The 26,591-nt window shown below is 35.5% G+C and overlaps 2 protein-coding genes across 3 annotated transcripts; one reads left to right on the plus strand and one right to left on the minus strand.

Moving 5' to 3' along the window:
- Positions 1-10,060: 10,060 nt before the first annotated feature.
- LOC141723648 (calcium-dependent protein kinase 10-like) lies at positions 10,061-14,634 on the minus strand. Its single transcript, XM_074525506.1, has 7 exons — positions 13,801-14,634; positions 12,882-13,025; positions 12,589-12,741; positions 11,944-12,059; positions 11,515-11,682; positions 10,826-11,056; positions 10,061-10,660 (listed from the first exon to the last, which is right to left on the minus strand). The coding sequence occupies exons 1-7, from the start codon at positions 14,444-14,446 to the stop codon at positions 10,487-10,489; spliced, it is 1,632 nt and encodes a 543-aa protein (XP_074381607.1). The 5' UTR covers positions 14,447-14,634; the 3' UTR covers positions 10,061-10,486.
- A 3,152-nt stretch (positions 14,635-17,786) lies between these two features.
- Positions 17,787-26,355, plus strand: LOC141723649 (uncharacterized). 2 transcript variants are annotated; one of them, XM_074525507.1, is made up of 15 exons: positions 17,787-20,744; positions 20,925-21,053; positions 21,154-21,339; positions 21,438-21,490; positions 21,621-21,837; positions 21,965-22,097; positions 22,173-22,325; positions 22,894-23,004; positions 23,815-23,942; positions 24,036-24,251; positions 24,577-24,852; positions 24,934-25,081; positions 25,169-25,302; positions 25,505-25,591; positions 25,696-26,355. In XM_074525507.1, the coding sequence occupies exons 1-15, from the start codon at positions 18,132-18,134 to the stop codon at positions 25,780-25,782; spliced, it is 4,671 nt and encodes a 1,556-aa protein (XP_074381608.1). In that variant the 5' UTR covers positions 17,787-18,131; the 3' UTR covers positions 25,783-26,355. The 2 variants fall into 2 exon arrangements, with proteins under 2 accessions (XP_074381608.1, XP_074381609.1); XM_074525508.1 differs by having other exon boundaries at positions 21,624-21,837.
- The last annotated feature ends 236 nt before the right edge of the window (positions 26,356-26,591 follow it).

The raw sequence follows: 26,591 nt of genomic DNA on the forward strand, positions 1-26,591 counted from the left end.
TATAGTTCGACTTATTTATAAGTATGACTTATGTAAGGTAAGAAACAAGAAACATATATTTGGCCGGCAGACTAGCCTTACCTAAAGGTCACTCCCCGGTAAGATTAATTACTTTTGGGTTGTAATGAATAACACTTGATGGTTAACAATTACTCTAGTTATGATGGTTCGTTTCCAAGACAATAACCTGTAAGTGTGTGTGTGATAAGTGTGGGGTCGTGAAGTGTAAGTATTTATATATTGTAGTGTGAGTTGTGTGAGTTTAGACTGCGTGGCTTCTGAGACTCCTGACCCCGGGTTTTGGGGCGCCACAAAAGACCATTCCCTCCTAAGATTCTTCTTGTTCAGTCTGGACATATTGATCTTCTCACTGCAATTTATGAAATCCATAAACTCAGCTAACTTCTGTTGAGTTGGTACTTCCACCATGCTAGCTATAGGAATGCCCAATACATTATTGACATCATAGCATCAAACTCCACTTGTATGCCTCGAATTGAGCTGTTTACCACTAGGGACACAGCTTGGTCCTCATGCACTATAGTATTGACCGCAATAGAGTTGCATAAATCATTGGGTACATCCAGATACATGATTAGATTGGAAGTAAGGGCACCTCAAAGAGATGACTCAGAAAGAAACTTCACAAAATATTTGAAAGTGTCAGGAGCCTGGTTAGCATCTGTGAAGGCGAGGTAGTTGGTACCCTCCTTTGGAATAGCAACTCTAACATTGTTTGCATCCATTATGAGTGTATGGATTTGAGTGGATAAGAAATTTGAGAGAAAAAAAGCTCGAAATGAGAGAGAACGATTAAGGTTTGAAAAAACTAGGTCAATTGAGATCTCGAAAGCGTAAAGAGGGGTTATGTCGAGATGTCTGGGTATTTATAGAAAAAGATAAGTGACTTGTCGAGAGGTAGGAATAAACGGTTTGGGTTTGCTTATCAAGAAGTCACGTGAATGAATAGACACATATCCAGATGTCACTGTCCCGACTCTTGTCGAGAACTAGATAATGACTTATCGAGATGTCAAAAATAGACCCGGTTTGTCCTGAATGGACTGAATTTATCCATTTTTTTATTTGAATAAATCAAATAAAATTCGAATGATTTTATATCAAAAGTATTGTACTAAAATAATTTATTAAATTAAATTATTTCAGTTCTAAGTTATCGAGAAGTCTAAAATTTACACTTGTAGAGAACTCTATGAATAAATATATATCAATATCTTCTACAAGACTTATCGAGAAGGCATAATGAGGCTTGTTGAGAAGTCCTTCGAGAAGTCAGGAAAAAGACTTATCGAGAACTCTGTCGAGAAGTCATTTAGACTTATCGAGAACTCAGTTTTTACATACTTTTGTTCTTTTCAGTTATGTCTTATATTAATTTCACATGAAAGCATGAAAATTCCAATCCTAAAAATATAAATTAACAGCTAGACATTTTTTCTTAAAATTTGAAAAGTTCCGAGTTGAATTTTAAATATTGGAAAAATAAATATACATAGAAATCTGAAATATTTATAAATCATATTCCAGTTTATTTCCAATTAGATCAAATTAATTTTGATTTATCAGAAATTAATCTGCTGCAACATATTAGCTGAGTTCTTGCCTTTAGGATGAAGAATTTAACATTTTAATTTCGCTAACAAGTCGAGTGAAAGTTGCTTCATCCAAAGGTTTAGTGAAAATGTCAGCTAATTATTTTTCTATTGGAACAAAAATGACCTCAATAGTACCATTTGCAATATGTTATCTAATAAAATGGCACCTTACATCAATGTACTTAGTTCTAGAATGATTAAATGGATTAGCAACAATAGATATTGCACTAGTATTGTCAGACATGATTGTAATTTTGTGTAACACTAGGCCATAGTGCATTAGTTGATTTCTAATCCACATCACTTGAGCACAACAACTTCTTGCAGCAATATATTCAACCTCAGCTGTAGAAGTTGACACATATTGTTGTTTTTTACTGTACCAAGATACAAGTCTTTGTCCAAGAAATTGACAGCTTCCACTAGTACTCTTTCTGTCGACCCTGCATCCAGCAAAATCTGCATCTGTGTATCCAACAGCTTCAAAACCAGTTCCCTTAGGATACCACAATCCCAAGTTTGTTGTTCCCTTTAAATATCTGGAAATTATCTTTACTGCCATCAAATGTGATTCTTTGGGATTTGCTTGAAATCTAGCACACAGATATGTTGCAAACATAATGTCTGGTCTACTAGCAGTTAAGTATAACAAAGATCCAATCATTCCTCTATAGCCAGATATGTCTACACTTTTTGCTTTCTTATCTTCATCCAATTTAGTAGCTGTAGACATTGGTGTATATGCGGGTGAGCAGTCAACCATTCCCGACTTCTTTAACAAATCTTTAACATATTTGGTTTGACTGGTGAAGATGATATCACTTCTTTGACTAACTTGAAGGCCAATGAAGTAGCTGAGCTCTCCCATCATGCTCATCTCATATTCACTCTGCATGAGTCTTGAAACTCTTTGACATAACTTCTTATTAGTAGAACCAAAAATGATATCATCCACATACATTTGAACTAGGATAATATCATAACCATGCTTCTTGTAGAATAGGGACCTATCAATAGTTCCTCTAGTAAATCTATGTTTTATCAAGAATTTTGATAGTGTGTCATACCATGCTCTAGGTGATTGCTTTAAACCATAGAGAGCTTTTAACAATTTATACACAACGTCTGGAAATTCTAGATCTTCAAAGCCAGGTGGTTGTTGCACATAGACTTCCTCTTCCAATTCACCATTGAGGAATGCACTATTCACATCCATTTGATACACCTTAAAGTTTGAGTGTGCAACAAATTCAAGGAATATTATTATTACTTCAAGTCTTGCAACTGGAGCAAAAGTTTCATCATAGTCAATTCCTTCTTCCTGTGAGTAGCCTTTAACAACTAGTCTTGCTTTGTTTCTTGTCACAATTCCATTTCCATCCATTTTGTTCCTATACACCCATTTTGTTCCAATAATGCTTCTGTTTCTTGGTGCAGGAACTAATTTCCAAACTTTATTTCTCTCAAACTGATTTAATTCTTCCTGCTTGGCAGTTATCTAGTCAGGATCGAGCAAGGCCTCTTCAGTTTTCTTTGGCTCAATTTGTGACAGAAAACATGCATGGAAACATTCATTTGCAGTAGCACTCCTAGTTCTCACTCCAGCATTTGGATCACCAATGATTGCATCTTTAGTGTGACTTCTATCCCATTTCCTGGTGTGATCTTGTTAACTAGAATTGCTTTCACCATTGGCATGACTTGCAAAACCACCATCTTTTTCTTCACCTGAGTTTGTGCCATCAAACTCAGATGAAATTATTTCTTGATTATAATCTTCATTTTCATGAATCACATGTTCAGTTGTTTCTTACTCCATTCTATTTTTTGTGTTGATATAAGCATCATCCTCAGAATCATAGTCAATATTGAGATTTTCAAACTTCAAAGTTTCAGCTTCAATTTCATCAAGGTATTCCAAGATTGGACACTTGTCAAAGGTCACATATGTGCTTTCCATAATTTTCTTCTGTTCAAGCACATAAACTCTGTAGGAAGTTCTCTCCAATGAATATCCCAGAAAAATTGCTTCAAAAAACCTTAGAGTCAAATTTTTCCACATATTCAGAGTTATCTTTTAGCACAAAACACTTGCTTCCAAACATATGCAGATGCTTCACAATATGCTTTCTTTTTAATAGAATTGAGTAAGGTGATTTGCCATGGTTTTTGTTGATCAGATATTTGTTTTGAGTATAGCATGCAGTATTCACAGCTTCTTCCTAAAAACTTCTTGGCAGATTGGCATCTTGCAGTATTTTTCTAGCTGCTTCAACTAGAGTTCTATTTTTCCTCTCAACAACATCATTTTGTTGAGGTGTTCTTGTAGCTAAAATTTTTTGAACAATGCCTTTGTCTTTGTAAAATTTACTCAATGTTGCATTCCTGAATTCTGTGCCATTATCACTTCTCAACCTCTTTACACAGTTTTGATCTTCAGCCTGCTTTTCAACTTTCTTTATGTGTTCAATAACGATGTGTGGAGTTTCATCTTTTGAATGTTTAAACTCTACTCACGTGTACCTTGAGTAGTCATCCACCATCACCAGTACATATTTCTTTCTAGAAATAGATAAGACATTAACTGGTCCAAACATGTCCATGTGAATAAGTTGTAGCGGTGTACTATGGAATTCACAATTTTACTTTTATGACTGGACCTTTTCATCTTACCTTTTTGACAAGCCTCACAAATTCCATATTAAGAAAATTCCAAATTTGGCATATTTCTCACTAATTCCTTTTTCCCCAAGGTATTAATTGTTTTGTAAGTCAGGTGAGAGAGTTTCTGGTGCCACAGCTTGCTTTGCCCAATAGATGCCTTGGTGTAGAAGCAACAAATTTCATCCTCGTTTGCTGAACTAAGATCTGCAATAAAAAGCTTCCTTTTTTTACTCCTTTCATAGCAGTTTTACCAGTTTTTTTTGCTGATAATTGGGCAGTCTTCTTTTTTAAAGTTCACCTTGAATCCCTTATCACTAAATTGGATGACACTTAGAAGATTGACTTCAAGTCCATCAACCAGTGCTACATCTTCTATGGTAATATTTCTAAAAACTAGCTTGCTATATCCCATTGTAAATCCTTTGTTGTTGTCTCCAAAAGTCATCAATGGGCCGGCCATCTCCTCAAATTGTGATAGCAAGTCCTTATCACCTGTCATATGTCTGGAGCATCCACTGTCAATGATCCAAATGACTCTTTTCACCTTGCCCTACACACAATGAGGATTAAGTATGTTTAGCTACCCAAGCAGTGTTGGGTACTTTTTTCTTTTTCACTGAAATAACAGAAGTAGAATTTGATGATTAAAAAAGAACAGTGTTCATTGATTGATTTGCATTTTCCTTTTTAGTTGTAGATCCAAGATTAACTTTTTTGAGATCTTGTCATTACTTTCATATTACAAGGAATGCAATCAAATTTGTCACAGAATGAATAGGGGTCTTCAACTAATGCCTCATTGTATTTGCAGGCTCCCAACTTTGGATCACTAACAACATTTTTATAAAGGTGAGTTAGGTGATTATTTTGAGCCACATTTTTTACTATTCTTTTTAGGAGCATCTATAACAAATGCATAGTTGTTGCTCTTGTTCACACCTATTTTTCCAATCCTGTTCTTTTTCTTTTTCCCAGCATTCTCAGTTTTAATTTCCTTGGTTGGTGTCTTGATAACTTGATTGACTATTGGCTTTTTTTCAGGTTCATTTGTGGTTGTGGTTTCTGCATCCTTCTTTTCACTGTCTTCATCTATAAGTTCTTGCTTGATGACCAACTCAACCTCATTGAAATGAACCTTACATGCCTTGAGTAAAGGTGCATCTACTTTCCTCAACATAACTGGGACATCTTGATTTTCAATTGCTTTCCCTTTGTCACCTTCATTTTTCTTGTTATTGTTCAAGGCATCATAGTCCGAACCAGTAGCTATATTAGCACATGGTTTGTTTTGCTCATGGTATTGTCCAACCAAATGAGATACATTTTTAAAGGACTTCAATTTTACTTCATTCTTTTCCAATTTTTACCTCAATACTACTTCAATCTCACTTGCACACTTGAGCTTATTTTTCAGATATTCATTTTCCTGCTTGACTGTTTAAAGCTCAAGCTGCAGCTCCAATTCTTGCTTTTCAATCTCAAGCTTCTCATTTATCTTTGACAATCTACTAAATTCCTTAGTAGCTGCCACCATGCTTGTATGGATGTGAAACATTTCTATACTTGTATTTTTAGCACTTTCTTTATATTAGCTTGTATTTAAATCAATGGTAGTTAGAGTTGGTACCTCTGATTTTGATGAGGATAATTCTCCCTGCTCTAAATCCATGAGTGAATAATTTCCAAATTCTTCATTATCATCATCTTCATCAGTGTCATCCCAACTCTTTCCTTCAGCCATATAAGCCTTTCCCTGTTGTTTCTTCAAGAGAGCTTCATACTTTGCTTCTAACTCCAGATAAGCTTTATCCTTCTTCACTTTCTTTGGCTTCCTACACTCAGTTGCAAAGTGGCCAAACTTATCACAGTTGAAGCACCTAATTTTTTTATCTGTCAACAGATCCAATTTTATAGCCACCTTTGCCACCTGAGTTGTACTGAGTTTTTCCTTTCCAATTGTTGCTATTTGAGGTTTGTCCCTTTCTCTTGAAATACTTTGGCTTTTCACCCTAATGTTAGAAAATTTTCTAGTAAGGTAAGCCATAGATTGATCCATCTCATCTAGCTTATCAAGGGTATAATACTCATCCTCCTCTAGCTCTAATATGACTTGTTTCTGGGGCTTCTTATTCTTTTGCTCAATAATAGGAGTGAATGGAGTTTGAGCTTCTTGTTCATCTTCAAGTATTGTACTGTCATTGACCATCAAGGCACTAGATCCATCTACTACATGTCCTTGGTTTGCCTTCAATGACTTTCACTGCAACATTTCAAGCTCATATTTTTTCAGTAAAATCTCAAGTGTCATCCTGCTCAAGTCTCTTCCTTCTCTAATAGCAGATTTCTTCTGTTCAAGATGGTCAGGAAGGGCTAGCAAAAATTTTAGGTTAACCTCCTCAGCTTCATAATATTTATCATGAAGTTCCAAGTCATTAATCAACTTGTTGAATCTTTTAAAAACTTCAGTAATTCCTTCTTTAGGCTTAGCCATGAAACCCTCATATCGTGACACCAAGATTCTCCTTTGGTTAGATCTAACTTTCTATGTCCCCTCACACAGTATCTCAATCTTTCCCAAATTTGTTTAGCAGACTCATAGTTGACAATATTGTTGTACATTACATTGTCAAGAAACTCAATTAATATGAGTTGAAGACTGTTATGCAGTGCAGCCTTTTCCTTTTCAGGCTCTGTGTATGTTAAGGGGTCTTTAGGAGCATAATGTGCTGATATGACTGTGTCTTCTTCTGTAGATTCAGAAACTCTCACCATAAGAATGAAAAGTCCATTCTTGAGGATCTGAATATACATGAGATTTGCCATCCTTATAAACATCATCATCTTCTTTTTCTATAGTGTGTATTTGTCCTTGTCAAAGGCAGGTATCTTGATGCTTGTCAATTTCTGAGCACTCATTCATCCAAGATCTTTATCTGTTTACTTTCATATTTTGCTATGATACCACTTGTTAGATATTGAATGCTAAGAATATAACACAGTAGGGGGTGAATGTGTCTTGGATTTTTATTTGTTTTAAGCTTTTCAGATTTTGGTTTAAAAAAAGCAGTTATAAAAATGTAGAGATATTGAAGTAAGCATAAATAACACAAACACACAATATCAAAAATTACTTAATTATATTAATTAAGTTTGTCTTGCTACAAATTATGTGTTTTTAATAAAATAAGAACTCAGTTTCTATCTTGAGAGAATACAAGAAAATATAGATCTATTTGTTACTTTTGAACTAAGGACCCGTACATGTTTTATAGACTAGCAACATGGGTTTACAAGACTTGCACTAAACCATTTTCTAAATCAACCTTTTTCTATTTCCATTTCTGGCTTAATAAATCTGTGCAGAATCTAGCAGGTATGTGACCACCCTTTGTCCAGTTAATCTTGGCCCTTGATCTTGTATTCTTCAAGCTGCTTTGTAGACTTTTCAATTTAGTGAATGAATTGTTTGTTGACTGATAATCTTAAATCTTGAACTTGTCTGCATTCTGAATTTAAGAAGTATGTCGAGATCTCCAATTTGTTCTATAGAGAAGTGACATCTCGATAAGTATAATGACTTATCGAGATCTCTGAGTTCTCTATAGGTATACTTGACTTGTCGAGGTCTCTAGATCCTTGCATGTGAAATGACTTATCGATATGTCTGAGATCTCTACATGTAGAAATGACTTGTCGATATCTTTGAGATCTATATATACACAATTTGACTTATCGATATCTCTGAGATCTCTATATGAGAAATTGACTTGTCAATATCTCCAATTCTTCACATCTTCATTTGACTTGTCGATATCTCTGAGATCTCTACATGCAGAAATGACTTGTCGATATCTCCAGTTCTCTACATCTTCATTTGACTTATCGATATCTCTGAGACTACTCTATAATCCATTTTGGACTTCTCTACAAGTCATTTTGGACTTCTCGATATAACTTGATCTATGACGTGTCAATATCTTGACTTAGAATATTTTTTCAGAGGAACAACTTTATTCAACTCCAAGCTTCTACATCTTTTTTCCGAGGCATGATCATGGCTTGATCTTCTTCCAGAGTTTATTCCCTGGCTTGAATCTGTTCATAGGAAAATTTCCCAATCTAATATTCTAACCATTTTTACAGACTCAAGAAATATAATACATAATACAGATTTAGATTATCATACAACTTATTCTCAGGATTGTCAATGTGACCTAGTTTTGTTATTATACATGTATGTCTTGCACAATATCCGATCTCAATAACACGTATGTATTTGGTTATTACCTTATATCGATTCCATGATCATATTTAACCAAGCGGAAATGAGCAACATGTTTTCTTCAATCAAAATTTTTTTGACCTCTTTCCTTTCTTCGATTTCACAGTTTCTTTTTGTGGATGGGGTTGGAATTGAGAGGGGGTTGGGATTGAGAGGGTCGTTAAGAAAATACGAAATATTCAAATGATCCATCATTGAGTAAAGAGGTGAATGAGCCTTTCATTTTCTCTGTAAAAAGAACACAATGTTTTGACAATTAAAATTTTCTGAAAATTTTGAAAAAAAATTAGATATATATATATTATCAAATGATATATGGAACAAATTAAAAGCTCTAATATACAATTTAATTAGACGAAAGATGAGAAAGCATACCTTTGAAGTAGCAGCGGAGAAGAAGAAAAAGGGAGAAATAGCGGGAGAAAAAAGCGGGAGATGACGTGGATAATTATAGAGGATATGAGATGGATCAACAAATCTAGCTATATTTTTAGCTAACAGCTCTGCACCCTTGAAGAGCTTTATATTTTAGAAAATAGTTATATGTGCTACTGTAGCAGTGCCAGCCGGAGGTTTTGGCTAACATGGAGGTTGGAGATGCTCTTAGTAGGCTTTGATCACTGTCTAAACTGAGGCCTTAGTTTCTCCTTCTTTTGTCCAATCCGCAAGTCTCTAAATTCGGGCCTTAGTTTCTCTTTCTTTTGTCCAATTCAACAGTCTTTTGCCCTCGGTCAGTCTTGTAAATGCCAGAAGTGATCCCATAGGATTCTACCCATCGATTATCTAATTATAAACAAAGTCTTTAAAAAAAAAATCTCCTTATTCTAATTATATATATGATTTTTTTTTCATTTTTCTTGAATATATATATATATATAAAATTAGATCCTATGGAGTGCACTATTTGATTGGAGTTTTGTGGTTCATATATGTTCTACAAGTAAAATATTGCTTAAAATGTTACAAAACATATTATTTTTTGAATTATTTTCTACAAACATCACTATTTTATTGAAAATCTTGCAAATTGCATACATTTACAAGTATAACATTGCAAAATATATTATTTTATGACCGGTTTGTCTAGTGTGTGCCCATGCAAGGGTCAATCATTAATAATGAGCCTCCACCAATATTTTGTGAACACCTTATCGTGCACTAAGCACATCCTAAGAAAATTCACATACTTAGTTTACAGAATATAAATATTAATATTACAGAACATACATGTTTACTTGCAGAACATACATAGCACATGCTCATGTGCACATATTAGAAAATTCACATACATAGTTTGCAGAATATAAATGTTAATGTTAAAACATACATATTGTACGTGTAGATATATGAGATTTGCATGATTTTATTGAAGAATGATATTGTGAAATATGCTTTATAAAATAACATATTTTACAAGATATTATATTTGCAGAATTTATATATACTTCGAGAATTTTTAATAAAAATGTGTACTTCATAAAATTTTACTCAAGCGAGGCTCAAGAAATTACAATAATTTACAAAAAAAAATCTTCTCAAAATATACAGACATTTTTCTTCAAATTGCATACCAATTACCAATTACTCAAGCACAGCTCAAGAAATGCAAATGTTAATGCTAGTTGTGGTATCAATTACAAACTTCTTCGCAATGTTGTCGAGAAAAATTCAAAATGAAAATGGCACAAGTACTTGAGCAAAATTATCAACAGCACAAAATTAACAACCTGATACTGTACAACCAAGGACATGAAGTCTAAATTATGCTTCCATATCCTTGCAATGAAGTTCTAGTGAAATTTCAGACTGCAGTAAGGATAATTATATGAAAATAACCTGTAGAATTCTGTCTCTGGCAACTTCAGGGAGTTTGTAAATGGAAAATTAATGAACACACATGAAACAATGTCATAAGCTCTTGAACTTAAACAACAAAAGTCTGGCCTGATATAGCATCCTGAAGATGCAGTGATCCGTCCTTCATCAGGTTTACGCTTAAGCTCTGGAACCTCTCTCTGGAATATTGTCGAGATGCCTTTCTCCAATCTGTTCCGGTTTTCATCATTGCAACAAACTCGTCGTAACTGATTTTTCCATCCTGCAAAAATGTAAACAAGTATTGTTAAGTTTGACAAGTTAAACGAAATAGAATGGAAGAACTTATGATGACATGATTAGTAACGCAAGTGTCATGTTAATTACAAGCCGAGACAGCAAGATACCATCTTAAAGATTAGTATGAGTTTTTTGTTTGTTGTCTGACCTTGTCTGTGTCAACCTCTCGCATTATTTCGTTGAGTACATTATCGTCGGTTTCGCCAGATTCATCAGCCAAGGCTTCTCTTAACTCATCAAGCTCAATATACCCATTAGCATCTTTATCGAAAAATGTAAATGCTTTGCGGATATGCTCGTCATTCTCCATCCTCTGCAAGTGAATGGTAACAGCCACAAATTCTTCGTAGTTCAGTACTCCATTTCCATCAACATCAGCCTATTTAACACATGTGAAACTGTATTATTAACAAACAGATGTACTTAAATGATCAACACAATTACATCCTTTTGCATTTTTCAGTACTTAAATTTACAGAAAAGGCAAGGGAGCTTTTCATTCCAAGTGCAGAACAAATATTTTCATGTGAAAAGATTCACGAAAGCAAACATATAGAAAACTAGTAAACTACCCTTCATTTATTCATAACCATATGTAATCTTTCAGAAAGATGAGTCAGGCCTATAGGAATGCACCATAGTGCACTATTGCAAAATTTTAAACATCGAGCTACTGCAAACATTAGTGACCAGAGACTGGAATATATTTTAGATTAAGCAAACACATCGGCTAAATAAATTTCTCATACTGATAAGTCCCAAAGATGCAACAGAGGTCAGAGATGAATAGATATAGTCATATAGGATCTGAGCTTTTGAATGCAAAGTAAAAATTACCACATCCATCAGCATCTTTATCTCCGGTTCAGCCAATTGTGATCCAACTTTCCGTAGCCCAGCCTTCAGTTCTTCGTATGTAACTTTGCCATCATTGTCTGTGTCCATTAAGGTAAACATGTCTCTTATCACTTCTACTTCTTCGATAGTTAAGTGTTCCGCTATTACCTACATGATTTAGTAAACACAAATCTTGTGACACTGCAGTCTATAGAATTTGTACTGCACTTAAGAACTACAGAAGAGCTTACAGAATAAAGGAAATCCTGTCACCTCACTTTGCGTTACAGAATCATAACTACCAAATAATAATTTTGTGACCATATTTTAGCAAAAAGTACATTGGGGTTTAAAGTAAATCACCCATAATAAGAATGCCAGAGTGAAACTAAAGCAAACTCACGAGAGTAACGATTTAAACAAACTTACCCGCAAAGCTTTCTTCTTAAATCTGTTCATCAGAGAGAACTGCTTGAGCCGTGTTCTCACTATATCTCCCAATGGAACATTTGAGGCCTTCTTTGCATTTTGTATCCACGGATGCTCTACCATTAAGTGAAAAAACAAAGACCTTTAGAAAATTTAGTGGTGGCAGTGACATTACAGAGTTTCATTTAACTTACTTTCAGAAATCCATTTTGTTAGCATGAAGACCAACAGACTCAGAGCCCGGTGTACAGGCATCACATTTTTCCATCTAGCAGGACACTAATCAACCTAATTCCTACTGGGTAGCGCAGAGTTGCATATTATTTTACAGGCCATGGTGTTGGCAGGTTAAAGGGAATATGATCCTTTTTTACAGTTTTACCACTTGAGCTGTTCCTGTTAGCGAAAAGAGTTCTAATGCTACAGGTTCAGTTTCTAGCGCATTATTAGTTTTAGCTAGCTATCTGGACAGGCAATTGAAAACACTACATGGTCTCACACTCTCTCACTCTCACTTTCAAAATAGATAATATGAGTGGGCGATTTACATAGAAAGAAGCATCAGGAGGCTACAAGTCCCCACAAAAGCTTAAAAATAACTGTATCATTGTAGTTGTCTCTCAGTGACTCTTGCTAAAGACTTACCAAGAACCTGTTTAGCTGTCAAACGCTTTCTGGGGTCTGATTCTAGCATCTTCCGAACGAGACTTTTAGCATTGTCGGAAATTTGAGGCCAGGGTTCCCTTTTAAAATCAAGGACCCCTCGCAATATAGCCAGCGCAACACCTTGTTCAGTTTCTGCAACAATAAGTAAAAATAAATCAACAGGCATAATCCACTTCATAAATTATTTTCCATTAGAAATATTATCCAAAAGCAAAAAAGATGCAGAATGCATGTTACTAAAAGAACACAAGTGTGATCGATAAAAAATCTACCTGCCCAGAAGGGAGGAACCCCACACAGAAGAATGTAAAGTATGACTCCTGCACTCCATACATCAACCTCCGGACCATAGTTTCTTCTCAATACTTCTGGGGCCATATAGTAAGGACTTCCAACAATTTCAGAAAACTTCTCACCTTGAAGAATAAAGGCAAAAGAATGATATAAAAATTGACACACATTAAGCACTAACAATTCCGAATACCTCAATAAACTACTTGAATAGTTGTAAGTTTCACAGGAAATCTCAACTTTGTAGGGTGAAATAAATAAGATTAGTGTTGTACATTTATAGAATCAAACCATTTGTGGGTGGAGAAGATAAAGGAAAGCTCAGATTTACTACCAAGGAATAAATTTCTAGATATAATTAGTCATGTTCATTCAAAACTAGAAACCACAAAAAATGTCTCAAAGATATGCAGATATTGTTATTTATATAAGCTTCAATTCTAAGAAAATAAAAGGTCTTCTTTAAGAACCTACCCACCCTAACCTTCTTCCACCTACTTTGCTGCTTGTTTATCAAAACACTAAAAAGCTCATACAGGAAAATTGGGCATTCATCCTCTCCTAATTCTTAGCTCCTTAACAAATTAGACTTCCTTTATTAAACTCATAATTTGAACTGCCAAAAACAACTACTGATTTCTGATCACAAACATCTCAATACTGGAAAACTTAAACTAACCATCATATAAAAATTGGCAATAGTAGTGTAGAAGATTCAGGATAGCCTAATAGTAAACTATCATCCCCGTCCCTCCCCCGTGACAAGGCCTTTGTTCAAATACTCAGTACCCCTACCCTTATGCCTAAATAAACTATTTAAATTACCATATAAAAAAAACTAAAGCAGAGGAAGATCAAGATCCATGGCAATATCGAAACAAACAAAGTAAAAAAGCATACCTGGTTTAAAAAAGACAGAGAGGCCAAAATCAATAGCCTTAAGAGGAGAAGTCTCTTTCTTATTAGCAAACAAGAAATTCTCAGGCTTCAAATCTCTATGTATAACACCATTATCATGACACATCTTCACCACTTCCGCTACCGTTTTCGCGACTGAGGCAGCAGCTCTCTCACTATAATGTCCTCTAGCAACTATCCTATCAAACAACTCACCTCCCTCACACAGCTCCATAACCAAATGCACAGCCTCTCCATCCTCATAGGTAGCTCTAAGCTTCACAATGTTTGAATGCATTGGTAAACTCGACATTATCGCAACTTCTCTACGTACATCTTCAACATCTATAGCTGTTCTCAGCTTTTTCTTGGAAATGGACTTGCATGCTAGTTTCTCTCTGGTTTCTCTGTCTGTACAAAGATGCGTTATGCCAAACTCACCGCGGCCTAGTTCATGGCCTAATGTGTACTTGTCAGTGACTCGTGTCCATCGCGAACCTCCCGGAGATATGTCTTTGAGGACACGGATCACTGCAGGGGAAGTTGAGTATGGGTTTTGTTTCTTGGTCTTTTTGTTGTTACTGTTAGAGGTGGTATTATTATGATGTGTTTTTGTGTCCGGTGTTATACATGTCACGCAGTTCCCCATAGGCAAATACTCAAATGAGAACCGACGTTAGGCTAGAAACTAAAAAAAGGTATCGCGGCAATTGTCAGCGGTGGTTGTTTAGTGGTGGCAGAGGAATTGAGAGAAGTTGAAGAAGAGACCATGCTTGAATTAAGGAAAAATGAGATGTATATTTTGTTACAAGATATAATAATGACATGAATTAATTTAAAGATAAAGTAGATGAGGGTAGGCTAACTTTTACAATTAACTTGCTAAAAATCAGAATTAGATGTTAAGTTAATCAGTTAAAAAATGAGTTTCATGCATGACAGCGCAGTGTTGTTTTAAGTTCTAACAGATGTGCGATAGGTTATCTGACCTGCTCTCATGATCAAATTGGCCCATCAAGTCAACAAAGACTCAACAATAACTAGAAAAGGTGAGTGGGATTAGTGAAAGCGTAGGGTAAAAATTGCCAAAAGCGTGAGAAGTAAGACTGCTTCTTTTACATGTTTAAGTGTGAAGTGTAATCGCAATTAGTATCTAAATAATAGTATTATGGCTGTGAGGTTATTGTCAGGGATGAAAGATACTTAAGAGAATGAAAAAACTCTTTAAACTAAGAGCATCTTAGAGATACTCTTAGAAATACTGAAATTTTCGACTCTTTTATAGTATAAAATATGCGATCTTCCCGGAAGAAGAGAGGATCTAGAACATCTAGAAGTGTGATATTATGTTGAGTATATAGTCTCTTGAAAATATTACGATCTAAAGAACGAGTCTTGTTACAAGGATTTTTATAATATATCTTAACAAAAATGTATGACACTTTTTAAGCTGATTTTAGCCATTTATGGTACTAGTTTTGATTGTTTTGGAGGTAAATAATTTTATCAGACTATGAAAAAATGGAAGATACAAAAATCCCAAAGTGTAGTTGGCGAGGAGAGTTGAAATTGGTAAACAACTACACCAAGGGGAAGGAAGTCTTTTATACAAACAAGTATCAACATTGAGGTGTCACATTCTGGTTTCAAATATGCAACTGCCCCCACTACTCGTGCTAAACTGAAAGTTACCTTGGTTTGTTTCAGGAGATTAGTTCCACTTCCAAATAGTGGTCAAAATGTAACAACTTCCTTTCGTAACAAATTTAAACTTCGGTAGGTAAAACCCGTTTTTCTTGCAGTTAATACGCTCAAAAAAATCGAAACATTCGGTTAACTTGCAGGAGGCTCGGAAAATGGGCAGGCAGGGGTGCAAATTGAATAAAGTAATGAAAATGGGAACACAATGATGAATGTAGAAATAAAAACATATATAGGGGCAGCTGCTTTATACTCTGGAATTGCTGGTTTATACACAGACACTCGCCTTCCCTCAATTACATTACATCTGCCAAAACAGAAATGTGTGTGTCGTTTATGTAAATTAACACAACTATCATGATGTTTGGCAAACAGCAAGAAAAAAAAAAGCCTAAAGTGTTGTAAGATCAAAAAGCCCAGCTCACACGTCTGCTCAGCAAAAACACAAGGATCACTGGGTCCGCCACTTTTTCAGATTAATCATTTTCGGCGCACAACAGACATGCAATCACATGCTAACTCTAACAAACAAACTCTTGGTCAATCATAAATAAACAAAGTAATGCACAAAACACAAAAAAAGTTACAAAAAATTATGATATAGGTGATGTGGCATAATAAAATAATTTAATTGATATTATTAATATAAATGCGGGGAGTCCATTTATATTTAGGCAACATGTGATATGTGTCATTTGTAAGTTAAGTATTTTAATATATCCTTTTGTACCTTTTGATATTTTCCAAATAAATAATACTCCATCCATGCAAGTATTAGTATTGGTCTATTTGATTGAGACCTGCCTTGTTGGGGCTGGGCTTACGTAGGCACGAATAACAAGAACTTTGAGCCTTATTCTGTTCATTCGGTTTACCAAAGTAGCAAATGTAAGCCCAAAAATATATTATTATGTTGTAAACCAGATTGAAGTAGTCCAGGTTCATGGAGTCCATCCGAGTTTGGGCTTCTCTTTCTGCCACATCAACATGGAAGCAATTTTCAAGATAGAGGTTCCTTCCTTTGTAGTCTGCAAATTGCAAATTGTAGTTATCAGCGGCCAAAACATTTTAACTAATACATTGTTTCAAAAATTATTGGAAAATAATATAATTCTAATTTACAGGCTTGTTTCTGTGAAACATTTAATTTAAATACTATTTCTTTTCAATAGCAGTGTGTAATAAAAATTACAAACCATATAAATTATAAGAGCATTTTTTGTAAAGATAAGATTAAGTATTTTTTTATACTAGATTATATCTGTGCAAAGCAGCATTTATTCAAATTAAATTAAAAATTACAATATAGTTTCTTTATAATGAATAGGATTTGCAATTACAACATGATTTCAATATTTATATATTTTTAATTAAAAAGCAATATAAATCATAAAGGAGATAAGAATGTAAACATGACAGGAGTGGAACCAAATTATATATAGAAATTATTATGGATACAAACTTAAGATATATTAATTGCTGTATTTAATAATAAGGTTCGGAAATTCAAATTCTTTAATGGCTGCTCTCGTATTTGGTAGCTTAACAACCGAAATATAGCTATTAAGCCCTTTTGTCACCAAAATATCGTTTTCATTTATTAATTAAGGTTATTTTTTTTTGAAAATAGTAACCTCTTTCTCCATAATATTACAATTTCAGTTTTTCTATGTTTTAACTCATTTTTAAATGAGTTAAATTTATAAATTTTAACGATTAATGCATGAAAACACAATGCCTATTTTTTTACTCTTTTAACAAACATATTGTGACGCCTCTATTATCTATACAACTCTTTTGACCATCAATGTTGACAAGACTTTATCCAAATTTCAGAAGAAAATAAAGGAAGAAAAATACGACATTATCTCTGATCTCTAGTACCATGAATCAATTTATTCATACGACTCATGAGACTACTAGCAACATCTAGAGAAAGGAGGTTAAAACACAACACAAATATCAACCAATATCTTAAAAATTTCTAAATAGGCTTCACAAAAGAGAATCAATTACAGGAAAAAAAGGGTGAAGGTATATCTCAAGTGATAAATGAGGACTATATCTTGTCGAACGCATTATCAGAACAGATACTAAGTTATAAGTAAAAAAGCTTACGTCAAAAAAAATTATAGGGAAAAAAATGGTTTCATTGACAAAAGAAAACATAGGCAGGTCTATTGGGGCCTGGGCGGATCTTTGTCATAAGAATAATAAAAAAAAATGAAGGGGGCGAGAATAACGGTGGGATCCACCCAACCTCAACCCCTGGGAAATACTAATATTTTAAACCCTGTGTATCAGTGTATGTGTTGTTCATATTCGGACATTTAATTTTCATACAAAGCTACACCCCCTCCCACCTTGCTCACACCTAGTACCCTAGTACTAGATCAGTACGATAATGTAATATTATATACTGTTATTGTCTCTCCACACACTTTTTGATCTTCCCTTCTCAATAATAACACTATTATCTGTTCATCTTCCTCATTTTAGCTTACTCCTACTTCTCTGCAATCATCTCTCTCATTCTTTGTAAGTCTCTCTCTCTCCCTCTCCCTCTCTCTCTCTCTCTCTCCTTCTCTCTCTCCGTGTATGTATTTGTATGCATGATATTTGTGTAGTAAGTAATGGGACATAAGAAACGTACTGTAGCTACTCGTAGTAAACAGTCTCCGGCTGTTGATTCCGGGGGTTTTGTTCCTGCTGACGTCAGCCCTAGCTTAAATAATGTTGTTACTAAACAAAACCCTAATTTTAGTTCTGAAAATAAGCAACAAGTAGAGAGGCCTTCTGCTGAGATTAAGTTAGAATGTGAGAAGGCTTTGAATGTGCTTCGAAAAGGGAACCATAAAAAAGCCCTAAGGTTAATGAAAGAGTTGTGTGGTAGGAATATGAGTGGTGTTGACTTAGGGTTTGTGTATCGTGTTCAAGGGACTGTTTGTTTTAAGGTTTCGTCGATTATTGATGATGTTGGTATGAAGGAGAAGTTTGTTAGGAATGCGATTGAGAGTGCTAAGAAGGCTACATTGTTGTCCCCTAATTCGCTTGAGTATGCACATTTTTACGCCAATTTGTTGTGTGACGAGGCGGAGGAGACGAGGGAGTATAGTGAGATTTATGAGGAGTGTGACCGTGCATTGGGGGTTGAGAATCCGGTGGATCCTGCTTTAGAGTGTTTAAATGAGGAGAGTTTGAAGGTGATGACGAGTGATGAGAGGATTGCGTTTCTGCAGAATGAGTTACAGGGGTTGATGCAGAGAGCAAATATATATTCGATCTCAACGTTTATGAAAAGTTTAGGACATGGTGAGAGGCTTCATATTCTTCAGCAGCCGAGGAGAGTTCTGGGTGATCCGATGGATGTGGAATTGGCTCAAGTGAGGAGAGCTAATGAGGTTAAGAAGGCTACTAAGACACTTGAGGAGCGGAGAAAAGAGATTGAAGTTCGTGTTGCTGCTGCGAGGCTTTTGCAGCAAAAGTCGGAGTCAGTGCTTGAACAAGATGATAGTGACAATGTTTTAGATCAGTCTTCAGGCCCAGGTCAGGGAATTAGTGAGCGGAATAAGGGTGGCAATGTCAAGAAAAATGCTTCTTCTGCCGAGTTGAAGGACTTTGTGCAATCTTATTGGGATTTAATGTCTTCAGAGATGAAAATGAACTTACTCAGGATAAATGTGTCTGATATTAGGGTGCATTTTAGTTTATTAAAGGATGCACAGGCTTATGAAGTCCTTTCAGAAGCTGTATCATTTGCTGAAGCCCAAAAACAGTGGAATTTTTGGGTGTGTTACAAGTGCAATGAAAAATTTAGCGACCCTGTGTCACATCAACAACATGTTCTGCAGGAGCACACAGTAAAGCTGTCATCTGAGATGCAGTCAGTTTTACCACAAAATGTAGGTGATGAGTGGATTCAAAAGCTTCTTAGTTGTTGTTGGAAACCATTGGATGTCCTTGCCACAGTTAAGATGCTCGAGAAACAGTCAGATCATGTAGATCCCACTTTCATTTGTGAATCTTATGAGAGTAATGATATAGATGAAGATACGGATTGTTTTGCTGACAGTAGCTCAGAATATGTGTGCGATTCAGCCCTTCAAGACAAGGAAATGGTTGATAGATTCGAGAATGAAGATCATGAGAATATTTCGGACAGTATATGGGGGAAATGTAATGAAAACTCAGGTTGCAAGACAACTTTTGGCCCTGGTAGCTGGCCATTATCTGATGATGTTGAGCGTGCGGAGCTTCTTCAGGAAATCAGTTCTGTATTGCAACTACTTATAAAGCATAAGTGTCTTACTGGAATTCATCTCAGGAATATAATACATTTTGCCATGAGTGCATTGCAGAGTCTTGACTCTGTTTCTCAGCTTCTTTATTATGCTGTGGACCAGACACCACTATGCATCTGCTTTTTGAGAGCTCAGGAGCTGAAGAAAGTGTTAGATTTCTTGCAAGATCTATCTAATTCTTGGGGAGTAAGTCGGCATGCTAAAAATAATAATTTCCTGGATGATTCAAATAGTACCATTCATACTGAAACCGCAGAAAAGGTAGTTCTTGATGAACTGAACTCATTTCTGTTATTGGACGAGAATTTCATGCCTTGCAATGATGCTGCTAAAGATGATGCAACTTCAGCTGTTTCAGAAGGTGTTGCTAACAATAATGGAGTTCTTGATGCTGATGCCTTGTTGTCATGGATATATACAGGTTCTGCTTGTAGGAATCAAGTGACTCACTGGATGCGTAAAAAAGAACAGAAAGCAAATGAAGGGATGAAAATCATTCAAAATTATGAAAAACAATTCCAACTGTTGCGCACTCTATGTGATAGGAAAATTGGGCATTTGACTCATGAAAAAGCATTGCAATCTGTAGAGGATATATGTATTGAAGAAGGTAAGAGAAGGGATCAGGCAACTGGTTTGATTTATCAAAGTTCCATGTCTGTGCTAAGGAAGCGGCAAAAAGAGCTCACTGAAAGTGAAAATGATGTTATGTCCACCGAAAGCAGGTATGAGTTGAATGTAATATCTAATATTCTTAATGAGGCAGAATCTGAGCATTCCGAGCAGATGAAATTGGAAGATGTGATAATGGGTAATATGGGTAGTGATATATCTTTTGTGGTACCTGGTAAAGAGAACAAGCGGACGATGAAGAAGTTTTTGCATCAAAAAGACTCCTGGATCATGGGTGAGATTCAGAGGCTGAAAGAACAGTCATGTAACGAGGTTAGTATGACATTTCACTGTTACACAAGTTATATATACACAGTACCCAACACCTCTTGGTAGTAGTATCTCCCTTGTTCCCTTTACCTTATGTCATGGGTTCAAACCTTGCCAAAGACAAGGTAGTTATATAGTACCACTACAGTTGTTCCTCCTTATCTCACATCCTCAGTATTGCAGTTTAAAAAAACTGAAGAGAAGCTTTTGCAAAGTGTTGCTGAGATGCATAATCTAAAAGTCCAGCTTGAGGCTGCATCTGCTCACGATTATCGATTGATATTAGTACCTCTCCTGAAATCATTCATCCGGGTGTGTAATGACTCTTGTTATATGCGTGATGTTCTCCCGTTTGTATCAACTTATGTTCTAACTGATTATCTGTATTCTGTGCTAATATAACTATATTCAGGAACACTTGGAGGATCTAGCAGAAAAGTATGCTACGGAGAAATCTGATGCTGCTAGAGAAGCATTTTTGGCAGAACTTGCTCTTGATTCTAAAAAGCACATTGTCAACAGAAATGAAGGTGCGAGACATGACAAGTCTAAGGAGAAGAAGAAGAATAAAGACTCAAGAAAAACAAAGGATGTCAAGGTCTGGAACATGTTCATCTCATTTGTAAAATGTTTTTATTTTTTGTTATTTACCTTAAGAACAAACTCTGTAGGTCTAATAACTTGCTTATTCTGTAGACCATTGCTAATAATGAGCCGCATATGCGTCCTAAGGAGATCGGCGAATTCAAGTATGCGCCCTGATATTAAAGATCACACTCACTTAGATGTCCTTCCATTTTAAATCTGAATATATAACACATTCTGAATATATCGTGATTATTTAAATTTTGGCTAACCTTGTCAATTTTGGTGTGGCAGCAGCTCTGTGTCATTGGAATGCGATGAAGGCCATCTTTACCATGAACCTGCTGTTGGTGGAAGTGGTGTTGACTCGGATTATAATGAAGAAGAATCTGAACACAGGAAACTTGAAGTTGAAGCAGAGGTAAGAAAGCTCGAAGAAACTTTAGAGTATCAAAGGATGATAGAAAATCAGGCTAAACCGAAAAACCTTGCTGAGGGTAACTGTTGGCAGGTGAGTGTTCTAATACTGCGAAATATGTTGGCAATTAAGACTTTAGTTCACTGTTATGATTAGATTCTGCAAAGATAATTGCATGAGAATTTTCACTTTAGAAGTAGACTTATGTACTTGTACCCAGGTTCCCTTGAGTCAGAGGCAGGGCACTGGATTTTGTAACGGTGTAGGGCATGTGCCCGTAGAGACTGGTGGTGTAGCTATCCACAAGATTTCTATCACCCACAGCAATCTTAATGATCAGATAATTAAACCAAGTCAGTCATCTATTACGAGGATAATAAAATTGTTGGATAGACAGTATTAGAAGTTAATGTATTCTCTTTTGCTAGGCTTATCTAATGGAGTTGAAGACAGTGGTTCTGCGGGCTTTAATCGAATGTCAGGAAGGAGAAGTAAACGCGAGAAAAATTCAAACAAAGTTGTTGAGGGGAAGTATCAGTCTTTGCCGTTTGGACAACTTGAATCAAATGACAGACTGCACGGTAAGTGTAATTTTGATGGTTCACCAAGTCAATAGCGTCTTCCTTTTTTAGCTTGCACCAACATTTCCTTATAGCCTGCATGAAATGCTTCAGAAAGCACTGCTACCCACTTGATCTTCAGACTTATCACTCATTTCAGTTTATGTTCTCTTGTACTAGTACTGCACATCCCATTATCGAGCTGGTTTATTTTGTATACTTAATGTGGCGGCTCTTTCACAGAATATTTAAATGTTTGCTAGGATTCTGCTTGTTTGTTATATCCTGCATAACACTTCATTAATCCCTCTAGCTCCCATGCAAAAGGATGTAAATGAACTAATATTGGAAAATCAAATGTAATTCTGATTTTTATATATTTGAAATTTATTCAACATATCTTTAACTCTAGCGCTCTACAATTAATGGTCTAAAAGTAATACTTCTGATTTGTAGAGGCATAGGGTCAATTGGAAACTGGGTAAATCACTAGTACTCGCGCGCAAACACACATGTATATGTATGCACTATTCTATATTTTGGTTTCAAGAATGTCTGATATGGTGATAATTGGTTTACATTTGGTTAGATGATGCTTATTTGGTGAATGGAACAAAGACACTGAGACAATTGCGTGCAGAGGAGGAGGATGAAGAGAGGTTTCAGGCTGACCTTAAAAGAGCTGTGTGTCAAAGCCTTGGTAAAATGCTTGTAGTCTCTCCTCTTCACCCCAACATTGTAAAGCAGAAAAAAGGGGACTGTGTTTCTAGTGCGCTATGGTTTTATTACTGGCATGACCACAAAATTCCATTTTTATCAAGTTCTAAATTGAAAATTAATTAATACTAGTATAATTTGGTGATTGAAATACGTTTTGACCTGTCAATTGGGCATAATTGAAGCCATGTGAGAGGAGTGTTGAATGCAACTTTCTGTAGTAAAAATTCTTATAAATGCGTGCATTTGTGTTATTCGGATTTAGACATGAGTACGTGGTTCAGGTAGTAAATCATGAAACAGTGTGTTGCCTTTTATTATTTGTTTTTAAAAAATTATAAATAGTAAGGCATCTGACTCGTTGTGAACCCTTGTTAGTGATAGGCCATCATCTTCCATCAGTTTTGTCATCTGCACACATTTTTAAACAAGGTTTATTGGTCACCAAATTGCAATGTGCTTAACAGACGACCATCTAAACTTTGCAACTCATTTGGGGACCGTGGCGCCTTAGTTGAATAAACCAATTTTTGGAATAAGTATAGGTTTTAGAGCAGATACTCTTTCTTTTTGGTTAGGGAGAATGTCTTATTTTATTAAAATTTAGGTCTAGATGGTCAGTATACTAAAATTTATCTGTTTACCATCCGGATAAATCGTTTTCCAAACAAAGCAAGTAGTGTCCAAGTACTCATTTATGATAGTTTTTTATCTTCTGTTCTTAAATTTGAATTTCACACATATAATGCACAGAAGAATTTCAGAAGTTTTAATAATCGGGCAATGTTTTCAGGAATGGAGGATGTGGGCCTTACACCTAATGAGGTTTCTGTTGAATATGTAAATGGAGTAGATGTGTATGGCACAGGGTTGAAGAACGAGGCTGGTGAATATAATTGTTTTCTTAATGTTATTATACAGGTTGTTTTACAGATCCAACATTTGTTCTTTTTGGGTCAACTTTAGTTTTTGTGTTTCTTTTAAGTCCTGATGCACGTGTTCTTGTCATTTCAGTCTCTATGGCACATAAGACGCTTCCGAAAAGACTTCTTGAGAAGATCGGCGTTAGGGCATGTTCATATTGGTGATCCTTGTGTTATATGTGCTTTATATGACATTTTTAATGCTCTGAACACAGCATCTTCAAACTCAAGGAGAGAAGCTGTTGCTCCTACTTCTCTAAGGACTGCTCTTAGCAACCTGTATCCTGAAAGTAATTTCTTCCAGGAGGTAACTTTACCAAACCATTATGCCAATTCTCAGTCTGGGACTCTGGGTTCAAAGCAAATGATTTACAGTCCTTTTCTTTTTAATGCTTGTATTTTAATAAGTTAGGGGTTTTCCTTTAGTTTTATAGAGGATTGTATGATGGCTTGCCTGTGTGATGATATAGTAAAGGTTGATGGTGTATAAACTTTAAGGCATACACTTCCGTTGATATCCACCTGGTTCCTTATGTTAAAATACTGAATCACATATTTGCATGGTCATTTGATGATTTAGTAAAGGTAGATAATGTATAATTATGTAACTAAATGTGGTGGTATCTTGACAGGCTCAGATGAATGATGCTTCAGAAGTACTAGCAGTCATATTTGATTGCATTCATCGTTCATTGACTTCTGGGTTTGGTGTTTCTGATACTAAATCAGTTAAAAGCAATGGCATGGGCTCTTGGGATTGTGCAAATAATGCTTGTGTGGCACACTCTCTTTTTGGTATGAATATTCTCGAAAGATTAAATTGCTATAATTGTGGACTGGAGTCAAGAGAGATGAAGTACACGTCTTTCTTCCATAATATTAATGCCAGTTCCCTCCGCACAATGAAGGTGAGCCAACAAGTCTTAGTAAACGACTAATACGAGGAGTTTGGTTATATATATCTTTCAACTATGTGTGGAATTATTCAGGTTACGTGTCCAGAGAGCTGCTTTGGTCAGCTTCTAAGCCTTGTTCAGAAGGATGATCAATTCATGTGCGACCCGGAGGTTCAAGGATGTGGACAATCTAACTACAAAAGTCATACTCTCTCAACTAAGCCTCGTGTTTTTACAACAGGTAATTGAGTTCATGTTGGGAGAATTAGAGAACTAAACTGGGCATATTATATGACATCCATAGTAATGCTTATTTATAAAATTGCAGTTCTGGGGTGGCAGAATACACGTGAGAGTGTTGATGACATAAGAGCTACACTGGCAGCTTTAGCTATGGATATTGATATTAGTGTTCTTTATGATAGCGTTGATCCAAAGAGCAGGCACAGATTGATTTCAGTGGTATACTTACTGTTGATATATATATATATATATAATTTTTTATTTCTATTTAGTGAAGTTGGTTTTGCGTATTACAGTCTTACAGATGTGAAGATTTCATCTTATTATAGCTGTGAGGAGACTATTGCAGTGATATTTTTCATTTTTTTTGGGTTTTGATGTTATATTGCAATAATGATGTCATCTGTTTTGTCAATTCTAGGTTTGTTATTATGGGCAACATTATCATTGTTTTGCTTATGGTCATGATCACAAAAGCTGGATTATGTATGATGATAAAACAGTCAAGGTAAATGCTAATGTTTCGGTGATTAGTTTGTATGCATTGTAATTTTAGGGCCATTTTTTTCTGCTTTTTTTTGTTTAATTTATTCATTTTTTAATGTTTCGTAGTTGATTGGTGGTTGGGAGGATGTTATTACTGTATGTGAAAAAGGACATTTGCAACCTCAGGTTCTTTTCTTCGAAGCTGTAAACTAGTTTACCTAGAGCTTGTGACTATGGTTTGTGCACTAGATACCTGGAGGTACATTCGGCTCAACATACAGTATTGGAATGGCGTGGACAACAATGAGTTTTGTGACCGTTTTCAAAACATATTGAAAATCTAGTAACATATAATTTTATATAAGTTGATATAACTATATAAGTAGTAAGAGATTATGCTGGCACCAAGAATTTTTGTAGAAGTGCGAACCCTTCAGCATATAATTGTTGTTTCTGGAGGCGTAAGATTTTGGATGCAGAAAGAATTTTGTTGCTCAATTATGAATACTTGGAGGTACGGGATGCTGATTCCTTGGTAAATGACGCTACCTTACCAATAGAATACAGCAGTTGTACACATGGAATACTGCTGTCTGCTAGATGTTAGATTGACAATTTACCCAGGCGCTATCTTAATATAAGAATGGTTTTGTATAGATGTGGTCCTTGGACTTGTTAGTATTAGCCTTCATTCTGCTTCATGTTTTAATCACTTACATGAAGAACTACGAGAAGTTGAGAACTTGTGTTTGACATGGCAAGGAAATGAAAGTAACGTTTGAACTACATTGTTTTGTTTGATTCTTTCCTTTGTCGTATATGCTAGGTGCCCCTTTCAAATTCAGTTAGTGCTCGCTTAGTTGCTTGCTCAAGCCTGCAAGGGATTTTGTATCTATTCCCTTGTGAATTATTGGATAGGTTGTGCATAATGATTCTTAATAAAACACGAGTTCAGCAAGTAATTTGGTGATAAAATGTGCAATAGTTCGGATTGTTGGCTGATCAGGCTCTGTTGTAATTCC

The sequence above is a fragment of the Apium graveolens genome, chromosome 5 (assembly GCF_009905375.1).
Source record: "Apium graveolens cultivar Ventura chromosome 5, ASM990537v1, whole genome shotgun sequence".
NCBI lineage: Eukaryota > Viridiplantae > Streptophyta > Magnoliopsida > Apiales > Apiaceae > Apium > Apium graveolens.

Coding starts and splice junctions, on each gene's coding strand:
- LOC141723649 (XM_074525507.1), top strand. CDS start 18,132: ATGGGACATAAGAAACGTACTGTAGCTACTCGTAGTAAACAGTCTCCG. Junction 20,745..20,924: donor AAGAACAGTCATGTAACGAG/GTTAGTATGACA, acceptor TCAGTATTGCAG/TTTAAAAAAACTGAAGAGAA. Junction 25,592..25,695: donor ATGATGATAAAACAGTCAAG/GTAAATGCTAAT, acceptor AATGTTTCGTAG/TTGATTGGTGGTTGGGAGGA.
- LOC141723648 (XM_074525506.1), bottom strand. CDS start 14,446: ATGGGGAACTGCGTGACATGTATAACACCGGACACAAAAACACATCAT. Junction 13,026..13,800: donor CTCTGTCTTTTTTAAACCAG/GTATGCTTTTTT, acceptor TTATTCTTCAAG/GTGAGAAGTTTTCTGAAATT. Junction 11,057..11,514: donor TAAAGATGCTGATGGATGTG/GTAATTTTTACT, acceptor TGTGTTAAATAG/GCTGATGTTGATGGAAATGG.